Genomic DNA, 11,890 nt, shown 5'->3' on the forward strand with positions numbered 1-11,890 from the left:
TTTCGATGATGGGGCAAGTGGGTATGGTTATCTCCTTTTATTCAAGAGCCTGATGGTTGAGGGTAGTAACTGTTCTTGAACCTGGTGGTGTGAGTCCTGAGGCTCTTGTACCTTCTCCCTGATGGCAGCAGCCTGGGTGGTGGGGATCTCTGATGATGGACGCTGATTTCCTATGGGAGCTTTTGATGTAGATGTGCTCAATGGTTAGGAGGGCTTTACTCGTGATGTTCTGGGCTGAATCCACTACCTTTTGTAGGATTTTCCATTCAAAGGCATTGGTGTTCCCAAACCAGGTTGTGATGCAGCCAGTCAGCACACTCTCCACTGCACATTTACAGAAGTTTGTCAAGGTTTTAGATGTCATGCAGAATCTCCACAGACTTTTAAGGAAGGAGAAGCACTGCTGTGCCTTATTCACAATTGCATTTGCATGCTGAGTCCAGCATAGATCTTTTGAAATAGTATCACTGAGGAATTTGAACTTCTTAACCCCCTCCAATGAAGACTAGCTCATGGACCTCTAGTTTCCCTCTACTGCAGTCTACTATTAGTTCCTTGGTCTTATTGACATTGAGTGGGAGGTTGCTGTTGTGACACCACTCAACCAAATTTTCAATCCGCCTGATTCATCACCACCTTTGATTTGGCCCATAACAGTGGTGTCATTGGTGAATTTGAATATGGCATTGGAGTTGAGCTTAGCCACACAGTCATAGGTGTAAAGTGAGTAGAGCAGGGGGCAAATCACAGCATTCTAGTGCACCAAAGTTGATAGAGATCGTGGGTGAGATGTTGTCGTCAATCTGAACTGATTAGGGCCTAAAAGTGAATAAATCCAGTATCCAATTGCACAAGAATATACTGAAGACAAGGTCTTGGAGCTTATTGATTATTTTGAGGTGATGATGGATTTTAATGCGGAGGTGTGTTGATAACCAACATCCTGTCTAGATGTTCCAGCATTGAGTGAAGAGCCAATGAGAAGGCATTGGCTGTGGACTTGTTGCTCCAGTAGGCAAATTGGAGCAGATCCAAGTTGCCTCCAGGCAGGAGCTGATAAGTTTCATCACCAGCCTCTCAAAACACTTCATCACTGTGGATGTAAGTGCAATTGGCCGATAGTCATTGAGGCAGGTCACCACACTCTTCTTCCCTTTCTAACCCTAACCCAACCAACCAGAGATTTGGGCCCAATGGATTACCTCACTAACAAATCAACAGCAGCACAACATTTACAAAAATTGCTGGTGAACGTAGCAGGCGAGACAGCATCCAGGAAGAGGTACAGTCAACGTTTCGGGCCGAGACCCTTTATCAGGTTACCAGCAATTTTTATGTGTGTTGCTTGAAATTCCAGCATCTGCAGATTTCCTTGTGTTTGCAGTTTTTAAACAGCACAACATTTGTTCTGGCAGATCAATGTGGATGACTTTTCTGATAAAGCTCCCTCTGGGCTGTGAATCCTCAAATTTGACAGGATCCTTTACTGATTTAACTCAAGGGTCTTTATCATGGAACTCCCCAAATCCTGAAGGTTGTTTCATTTTGAATTCTGTGCCGGCTGATTGCTTCTCACAGTCAACAATCATTGTTTAAACTCCACTACAGAGGTCTCAGCACAGGACCAAAAGAGGACAAGCAGGAATGGGGACAGTGAAAACTAGAAGATGTGGTTCAGGCTGACTAACTTCAGACACTGGCATCTCCCAAATGGGTTACTGGAGAGATAGCGGAGGCTGCAAATTATCAAGTGAAAGTTGGCAATAGTTTCCACAAAGTCCAGGTTAGCCACTTACTCCATGATACCCAGGAGCACCATATGGAAGACTATAAAGTGCATCACTGGTCAAGAAGGGTTGATTTGTCATATTGTCTTGTTGCCTGGATTGGGGAGCATGCCTTATGAGAATAGGTTGAGTGAACTTGGCCTTTTCTCCTTGGAGCGACGGAGGATGAGAGGTGACCTGATAGAGGTGTATGTGATGATGAGGGGCATTGATCGTGTGGACAGCCAGAGACTTTTTCCCCAGGGCTGAAATGGCTAACATGAGGGGCATAGTTTTAAGGTGCTTGGAATAGGTACTGAGGAGATGTCAGGGATAAGTTTTTCACACAGAGAGTGGTGGGTGCGTGGAATGTGCTGCCAATGACTTTGGTAGAGCTGGATACAATAGGGTCTTTTAAGAGACTCTTAGATAAGTACATGGAGCTTAGAAAAATAGAGGGCTATGCGGTGGGGAAACTCTAGGCAGGTTCTAGAGTAGGTTACATGGTCAGCACAGTATTGTGTGCTGTAGATTTCTATGGTCTACATTCTGTGTTCTATATTGCAGGCGAGCCTAAAGACGGGACCACGCTGTTGAGAAGTCACATCAAGGGCCAAACAGGTAGCTGTATTGAATCTGTAAAATGTATCATTTCAGTTGGGTAACACACACAATATGCTGGAGGAACAAAACAGGTCAGGCAGCATATATAGAGAGGAGTATACAGTCAAAGTTTCAAGCTGAGACACTTTATCAGGACTGCAAATTTCAATTTAGTTGTTGCTTTTTCAGAAAAGGAAGCAGTCTCATATATGTAATTAGAGTTGCCAGCAATAATTTCTACTTTAACGGCTGTACTTCTTTAAGGATTGTGTAATATTACTAATTGGTCTCTAGCCAGCAACAGTCTTCACAAAAAGCTTGATAGAGGAAGTCTGTGAGAACATTTAAATGATTAGGGCACATCTGGTTTTAACTCTGAACACAAGAGAGTCCGTAGATGTTGGAAATCAAAGCAGCACACACAGAATGCTGGAGGAACTCTGCATTTTGTTTGTGTGGGTTTTAAGTTCCTCATGCTGCAATTGCATTGTTTGCACTTTGCACACGGACTAGGTTGGATGTGAGGGAGCACGTACACCACCCACGTTGATTCCCCCCCCATTCCAAAAAAGGACATACAGTGTGTCAGTTCTTTGTGGTTCTCTTGCAGTTTTCAGATACAGATGCTTTTATTTAATTGGGTCCACTTCTACCACAATCAATCTTGGAGTGGCACTTTTGATCTCATTGATTTTTCCACTCCAGCTGTAATTAACTCTGCTTCCGAATGTGTTTCTTCCAATTTAAAAAAATGCTGATCTTGCCCTATAGCAGCATAACTCTCTGACCTTCCTTTCTTAATTGCTTCATTTTCAACTTCCTAGTCTTTTATACTTTCAGGTAGTTCAGCTAAGGGGATGCTTAGTTTTTTTTTAATAGGGTTGGCTACTTCCTATAAATTAATCACAATTAAAATATCTCCTTTTGATTTACATTTGCAGGCAGGGTTGGAATCCATTTATACTTCATTTACAGCCAAGCATCTTCTGGTTTGTTCAGATGAGAATCAGTCCTTTGATGCATTTTTTTCTATTGCCTTTAACTCAAGCCTCGCCCAGGGCATCAATGTTATTAGATTTCATGCTGTCAGGTATGCAATAAAGAGTTATTTTTCTTGAAACAATAATCTCCAAGTGATTCGATCTCAAGTGGTTTTAATCAAGTTTTAATTTACTTACTGATAGAGTGTTTGCAACAGCGCCATCTTCAGTTAGAGTAAAGGCTAAGTAGGAACCAGACTAGTAAATAATATAATACACCCTGTGAGCTTTAACATTTAGAGGCAAAAAAATTTTCAAAGGCCATGATGAGAAAACATCACCATGACCAAAGCTGAATGATAGGACAACATCTGTAAGGTCTAGGAACTCAGTTTACTCATAACAGCCACTCTTCACTCAATATCCTGATCTCTTTACCTTCAACTCATTCGGAATATGTTTTACTGTATTCTGAATTAGCAAAGGCAGTAGATCAAAACTTGTTAGGTGCAGCCTCAGTCAGCACATCAAAATATTCTGACTTTCTGTAAATGAGTCCTGACGAAGGGTCTCGGCCTGAAATGTCGACTGCACCTCTTCCTAGAGATGCCGCCTGGCCTGATGTGTTCACCAGCAACGTTGATGTGTGTTGCTTGAATTTCCAGCATCTGCAGAATTCCTGTTGTTTCTGTAAATAAGGTAGGGTTTGATATCAACTTGAAATTAAAATTGTTCTAAACTCTAATACCATTTCCTCTTCACACAATTCATTTGATGGCTTGTGAAATATTAAGTGACAATAGTAACTGTACAGTAAAAGAAACAATTATTTTGAATTGTTTTATTACGTCCTTAAGATGTGAGAGTATGAGACATATAAATAAATATTTTTTTTCATGTTTTCACAGTAGCTAATATATTTGAGATATATTAAAAATCCTCATTGTGGCAAAATCCTCATGACAATTCGAGCATGTTTTATTCTCAGTTTTCAATGCTTTATATACTTAGTAACTTCAATGGCACAGATCACTATTCAGTCGTCTAAAAGAAGTATCCATTTATGCAATAATTGTTACCCTCTGGTAACTTAACCAGCTGGTTTTGTAGAGTTAACTTTACATTTCACGGGTGACCACAATAAATCCTACATACTTAAGGTTGTTCAGATGTTGCTGTGCCTAGATTCCTCAATATCATGATTGTAACGAAGTCTGTGGGGAACCTATTATTTTTGGGTTGAGTTATAATAGCACCCATATAAAATAAAAGAGGATGACTTGGATTTGGGATAACATACTGCACCTAATTAACAATAAGGAAGTTCTTGTTAAAAAAAAAATCAGAGATTACTCCAGCTGTAATAACTAGAAAATGTCTCTGGAACCTATGTACGTGGGTACCAAATGGCACTTTGTGCTGAGATTCTGTCTGTGTCCAGTGTTGCGAAGGATGGGTCTGGACCCATTGCCACACATCGCTGCAGGCAGCTGGGCATTAGTGCACTGGCCTGTCCTTCATGGAAACGCTCTTCCAGACCAAGTCCATCAGGCAGTGGTTATCACAGACTCTCCTGCAGATATTGCAGCAGAAGGACTTGATGAACACATTAGGGTGGTTCCCTGAGAAGACTATCCAAATCACCTGGCAAAATGCTGCATCACCAGATCTCACCAACAGGCACCAGGATCTTGCTTGACAGGTGGTGAGGTGGTCCTCCCTGTCTGATCCTTCCTGCGTGCCCGGAACATCACTCCCACAACATGCAGCTCCCAAGACAAGACAGTCACTCACCTCTTTGTGGGCTGTGGAGAAGGATGCAAGAGCCTGTGTGGTGGTTCATCTCAAGCAGCTGCGTACCATAGAACTCTCTGATCCATGGGCTGTTCCCAGGGACACACTCAGAGATGGATATCAAGTGTTGTGAGAAGATCATCAATTTGGTGAAAGACTCCCTTTGGTCTGCCTGAAACTTGCTAGTCTGCCAGCACAGTTTCAGATCAATGGGTTTACTATACACTGTCAGGAGAGATCTGTAGAGTCTCTCAAAAGCAGAGGTGGAGGAGTATACCTCATGATCAACTCTTCTTGGTGCACAAAAATATCAGTGCTGTCCCAATTCTGCTCACCAGACCTGGAATATCTAGCAGTTAAGTGCCATCCTTTTTACCTACCGTGGGAGATTTCCGGGATCATTTTGGTAGCGGTATACATTCCACCTCAGGCCAATGTCAATCAGGCTTTAGATGATCTGAGCAATGGGATCAACATGCACGAGACAGCACACCCTAATGTCTTCACCATCATTTTGGGGGATTTTAACCGGGCCAGTCTGAAAAAAATCACTAAGCAATTACTATCAACAGATCACTTGCAATACCAGAGGAAACAACACACTGGACCATTGCTACACCACCATCAAGAATGCCTACCATGCTATTCTATGCCCTAACTTCAGAAAGTTTGATCACCTGGCTGTACTTCTACTCCCTGAGTATATGAAGAGACTGAAGACTGCAGCACCAGTAGTGAGGACCAAGAAGGTTTGGACAAGAGAAGCACAGGAGTGCCGACAGACTGCTTTGAATCGGCGGACTGGATCATATTCAGGGATTCATCTTCTAACCTGGATAAGTATGCTGCCGTTGTTACTTACTTCATTAAAACCTGTGTGGGTGAGTCTGTGCCTACAAGGTCCTACCGTGCATTCCCAAACCAAAAGCCGTGGATGAACCAGGAGGTATGTTGTCTGCTGAAAGCTGGATCTGTGGCATTCAAGTCTGGTAACCCAGGTCTTTACCAGAAAGTGGAGTACTATTTCAAGAGCAAAGACTTTACTTCCTACAAAGTGAAACCCAAAAGCATGAATGGAAGCGATGCTTCACTACCAGATGAACTCAACGCCTATGCCCACTTTGAAAGGGAGAAGACAACTGCAGCTGTGAAGATCCCTGCTGCACCTGATGACCCTGTGATCTCTGTCTCAGAGGCCGATGTTAGGCTGTCTTTAAAGACAGTGAACCCTTGCAAGGCAGAAGGTCCCAATGGAGTACTTGGTAAGACTCTGAAAACCTGTGTCAAACAACTGGCAGGAGTATTCAAGGATATTTTCAACCTCTCACTGCTACAGGCAGAAGTTCCCACTTCCTTCAAAAAGGCAACAATTATACCAGTGCCTAAGAAGACTAATGTGGGCTGCCTTAATGACTATGGCTCAGTAGCACTCACATTATTGCAGTGATAAGGTGCTTTGAGAGGTTGGTCATGACTAGACTGAACTCCTGCCTCAGCAAGGACCTGGATCCATTGCAATTTGCCTATCGCCACAACAGGTCAACAGCAGATGCAATCTCAACGTCTCTTCACACAGCTTTAGACCACCAGAACAACACAAACACCTATGTCAGGATGCTGTTCATCGACTGCAGCTCAGCATTTAATACCATCATTCCCACAATCCTGATTGAGAAGTTACAGAACCTGGGCCTCGGTACCTCCCTCTACAATTGGATCCTAGACTTCCTAACTGGAAGACCACAATCTCCTCCTCACTGACAATCAACACAGGTGCACCTCAGGGGTGTGTGCTTAGCCCACTGCTCTACTCTCTCTATACCCATGACTGTGTAACTAGGCATAGCTCGAATACCATCTATAAATTTGCTGATGATACAGCCATTGTTGGTAGAATCTCAGATGGCGACCAGAGGGCGTACAGGAGCGAGATGTGCCAACTAGTGGAGTGGTGTCACAGCAACAACCTGGCACTCAACGTCAGTAAGACAAAAGAGCTGATTGTGGAGCAGGGAGGGTAAGACAGGGGAACACATACCAATCCTCATGTATTGCATTGAACTGCTGCTGCTAAGTTAACAAATTTCACGACACCTACCTGATTCTGACATTAGGGTGGAAAGGGCTTGCTTCACTGTTGTTTTGTTGCTGTTGTTCTGTCATTCCCTCCCCTGTTCAGTTGAACATCGTGGGCGTGCTATGTTGGTGGCGGAATGTGTGACGATGCTTGTGGACTGGCCCCCAGCACATCCTTAAGTTTTGTTGGTTGTTAGTGCAAACAACGCTGTATGTATCAATGTACATGTGACAAGTAAATGAAGATCTACCTGAATCTGAAGGTTGCGATGCCAGTAGAGGAATGTACTCCTGCCAAGGTGAGGTTGTGGTAAAGTTTGATGCAATCTCTGCAAGGGCTCATTGGGGGAGGACCACAGAATAGGGGTCTTCCACTACTGGACAGGGAAGAGACCATGTTGGGTGAGGAAGCCTCTCAATTATTGTCGAGGTGTACCATGCCATGGGGTCACGTGAGTGACCAACAACTGTGCTATTGGTTTAAATAATATAATTTAACACTAAACACATTGTCTATGAATGCAGGAATGAAAAGGCTTTGCACAGATAATTCTGATAATTTTATTATGAATAAAGTTTATTTTGGTTCAAAAACTTTCAGAATGGCTCTTCTGTTTATTATGGAATTGAAGAAGCTAGCAGAGATATAGCCACCTGGAAGCAAAGACTTAACACTTCTAGTGAAAACTCCAATTATAATGATGGTTTTATTATTCTGAACCAAAAGTGTTTCAAAAATAAGTTATTGTTCACTTATGAATGCACAGTTGAATATATTACCCTACTCTGCTAAGCAATTCTTCAATAAAGTTGTTAAAAACTGGAGACAACTGTTGACCAACATCTTTTATAAACCTACCGATTCCCACGGTTATCTTGACTACACCTCTTCCCACCCTGTCTCCTGTAAAAATATTAATCCCTTTTCTCAGTTCCTTCATCTCCACCACATCTGTTCCCAGGAAGTGGTTTTCCGTTCCTAGACATCAAAAATGTCCTCCTCCTTCAAAGCCCTTCCTCCATCATTGATGCTGCCCACACCCACATCTTCTCTATTTCCTGGACATCCACGCTAAGTACATCTTTCTGCCTTGTTAAGAGTGATGGAGCTCCTCTTGTCCTCACCTACCACCCTATGAACCTCTGTATCCAACACATCATCCTCTGCAACTTCCACCATCTCCAAAGGGATCCTACCACCAAACGTATCTTTATCTCTCTGCTTTCCACAGGGATCACTCCCTCTGTTGTCCACTCATCCCTCCCCACTAATCTCTCTCCCAGCACTTATCCCTGCAAAGTGCTACACCTGCCCATTCACCTCCTCCCTCACCTCCATTCAGGTCCCCAAACAGTCCTTCCAGGTGAGGCAACGCTCCACCTGAAAATCTGCTGGGAACGTCTCAATGCTCCCAATGTGGCCTCCTCTAAACCAGTGAGACCGGTCGTAAACTGGTGGACCGCTTCGTCAAGGACCACTGCTCCATCCGCCAAAAGCGGAACTTCCCGGTGGCTAAACGGTTTAATTCCCATTCCCGTTCCCGTTCTGACGCGTCGATCCATGGCCTCCTCTTGTGCCATGACGAGGCCACCCTCAGAAAGGAGGGGAAACACTTCATATTCTGTCTCGTTAGCCTGATGGCATGAATATTGATTGCTCCTTCTGGTAAAAAAAAATTCCCTCCCCCTCCCCCCTTCTTCTATTCACCACTCCGGCATCTTACCTCTTCTCACCTGTCTATCAGGTCCACCTGGGTGGCCTCCTCTTTCCCTTTCTCCCTTTGTCCACTCTCCTTCCTATCAGATTCCTTCTTCTTCAGTTCTTGACCTTTCCACCCACCTGGCTTCACCCTTCACCTTCTAGCCATCCTCCTTCCCTCCCCTCATTTTTTTACTCTGGCATCTTCCCCTTTCCTTTTCCAGTCCTGAAGAAGGGTATTGGCCCAAAACCTCGACTGTTTATTCATGCCCATAGATGCTGTCTGACCTGCAGAGTTCCACTAGCATTTTGTGTGTGTTGCTTTGGATTTCCAGCATCTGCATTTGATCTCATGTTTATAGTAATCATTCTGCCTTTAAGTCATTCTGAATAATGTTCAGCCAGGACTTCATATGATTCCAGCTGGAGACAGCTTGGTACCTGATTTGTTTTATATGGGAAAGCGCGAGTTAATTTATAAGTCCACTGAAATATGCATGACTATATATGGCTCATCACTTATGCAATAATGTAAGAAAGCTTAATCTGCATGGGTTTGAGAATCAGAAAGTTTCATAGGATAATGTGGCACAGAATCAGCTTAATCAGACCATCGCGTCTGTGCTGTCATATATAAGGATTGTTCAGTTAGTCCCACATCCCTCCCCTTTCTATATAGACTCTTCCTTTTCAAGTGTATGTATAATTCTCTTTTAAAGTTACTGTTGAATGTGTTTCCAGCAGCCTTTTCAAATCAAGATATATTACTGCATAAAGCAATTCTTTACACTTTCTGTTACTAATTGTAATAAATACTGCATGTGTCAGACTCTTCCAACTGTTGCACAGCTTTTCTTTCATGGTCAGAACTTCTCACAATTCTGAACTATTAAGTTCACTTTGTTCTAAATCATAAAAATTCTGCTCCATTCTAAAATGATATGTTCACAATAATTTTAACCTGTAATATTCAGTTCACTCTCTTTCGCTCTCCCCTCTCTCTCTCTCTCTCTCTCTCTCTCTTTCTCGTTTCTTTACATCACAATGGAAACCCCTTCCCCCTTGTTATTTGTCCAAGCACAATAAGGAAGGTCTATAGCAGAGAGGGAAGATTAACTAGGGGGGGGGGAAGCAGGAAATCAGCTAAATGAGAAGTTACAAACCAGAGAACCAGTGTGATTATGGCCATGCACTTGACTACAAAAAAAAGGTCAAAACAAGTTTGTTAGTTCATTTTACAATGGTCTACTAGACATAGCACTTGTTCACATCAGCTGTTTGTCCAACACACAATTTGCTCCATTTGTACAAATCAATGATTTCAAGAAATACAATTAAATTGGAATATCTGGTAAGAAATATTAATTCCAAATCCTTTGTTGATTTGAGCTACATTTCAGACATTGTAAGCTATGAACTAGCATCTCTAATCACATACATTTAAAACATGGATCACTCTGGTCTAACATCCGGATACATAGTTCCTTCCGTTTAAAAACATCTCTTGTTCACTATAGATGGCCCAAAGTCATTGTAATCATTGAGGGTAATCCACATATGTTTAAAGGATGACAAACTTGTTAAGATTGAGGCTCCCACCCAAGCAGAATACTTTCTTTCTGGTGGGGTGATGACTTGGACTGGTACTCCAGGAGGTGCATGAAGTTTGATTTCCTTGAGTAGTCGTTCCTCCATTCCTGGGAAGAGGGCTGAGCCACCAGATAGCAATATGTTGTTGTATAGTTCTTCCTGCAGTTTTCCATTACATTTTGCAATACTGTTTAATAACAGTGTGTGAACTCCAGTATCTTTTAATTCTGTGTTCTCATGTGTAAAAAGCAACTCTGGTGCTCTGGCGAGCTCGTCTGAGACCATAATCTGTGTGCCATCTGGCAATCTGTACTCGTGTTGCATTTCTTCTGCTGGTTTATTGCTCTCCACTTTGAAATCAAGGGAAACATAGCACAATTTTTCCTTGATATCCTGGATAACATCTGTTTCCATCTTTTCAGCAAAAGAGCAGCCATTCTCCATCATGAATTGCCGAAGACTAGCGGTAATATCATTTCCTGCTAGATGAAGCCTACGTACAGCATCGGGAAGGTAATACCCTTCGTAAATAGGGACGGCATCAGTTATTCCATGTCCACTGTCCAAGACCACTCCTTGGGTACGGCCTGATGAGTAGAGTGCTAACGTAGCTGGGATAGCCACAAACATCCCTGGCACGGAGAAGTCTTCAAACATGACTTCAGTCATCCTTTCTCTGTCTAAGAAAGAGGTCAAAGGGGCAGCAGTCAGCAAAACAGGCCTCTCTTTGGATTTCACACGCAGTTCAAAGCCAAAGATGTATCTCCAGATCATCTCCATTTCCTCCCAAGAGGTTACTATGCCACGTTCGATTGGATATGTTAAACTCAAGACTTCTCTTCTGGCTTGGGCTGCTTTTCCAACATAACAGTCTTTTAGACTAGCATTATGTTTTCCCTTTGTAGCTTTGGGGCAGCCCACGACAGATGGTATGACTGATGTAGGAATGCACTCACCAACGATCCCAGATTTACAGAGCCCAGATCCGTTGTCTATGATCACAGCAGGATTAGCCATCATCTTGATTTTGTTACTAATGACACAATGTTGAGCAAATACTTTGAGAGAGCACTCCTGTTGATTTTGAATTTCTTCCAACTTTGGGGAGGGGGTGTGCTTTTCAACTAATATTTGTTTCTTCTGCATGGGCTGCTATCATCAGTGCAGTCACTGCTGAGGCAGGGATGAGGGTAAACAGTCAGATTATGACACCACAGTTATGTCACAATGGACAGCTAGGTGATCAGGGAAGTGAGTCATTTGCTTTATTATCTAGTAGCTATCTAATTTATAAGCTAATACCGCAACTTGAATGACATGAATAAATTAACATGTTAGCATATCCAAATAGAAAACCACAACCATTTAACCTGAATTTATGA

At 42.7% G+C, this 11,890-nt stretch overlaps 1 protein-coding gene across 1 annotated transcript; it reads right to left on the reverse strand.

Annotated features, from left to right (window-relative positions):
- Positions 1 to 10,409: 10,409 nt before the first annotated feature.
- Positions 10,410 to 11,528, reverse strand: LOC140200793 (actin-1-like). Its single transcript, XM_072264399.1, has one exon. The coding sequence runs from the start codon at positions 11,526 to 11,528 to the stop codon at positions 10,410 to 10,412; it is 1,119 nt and encodes a 372-aa protein (XP_072120500.1).
- Between the last annotated feature and the right edge of the window lie 362 nt (positions 11,529 to 11,890).

The sequence above is a fragment of the Mobula birostris genome, chromosome 7 (assembly GCF_030028105.1).
Source record: "Mobula birostris isolate sMobBir1 chromosome 7, sMobBir1.hap1, whole genome shotgun sequence".
Taxonomy (NCBI): Eukaryota; Metazoa; Chordata; class Chondrichthyes; order Myliobatiformes; family Myliobatidae; genus Mobula; species Mobula birostris.

Bases quoted from the DNA above. Each gene is read 5' to 3' on its own strand.
- LOC140200793 (XM_072264399.1), bottom strand. From the start codon at position 11,528: ATGATGGCTAATCCTGCTGTGATCATAGACAACGGATCTGGGCTCTGT.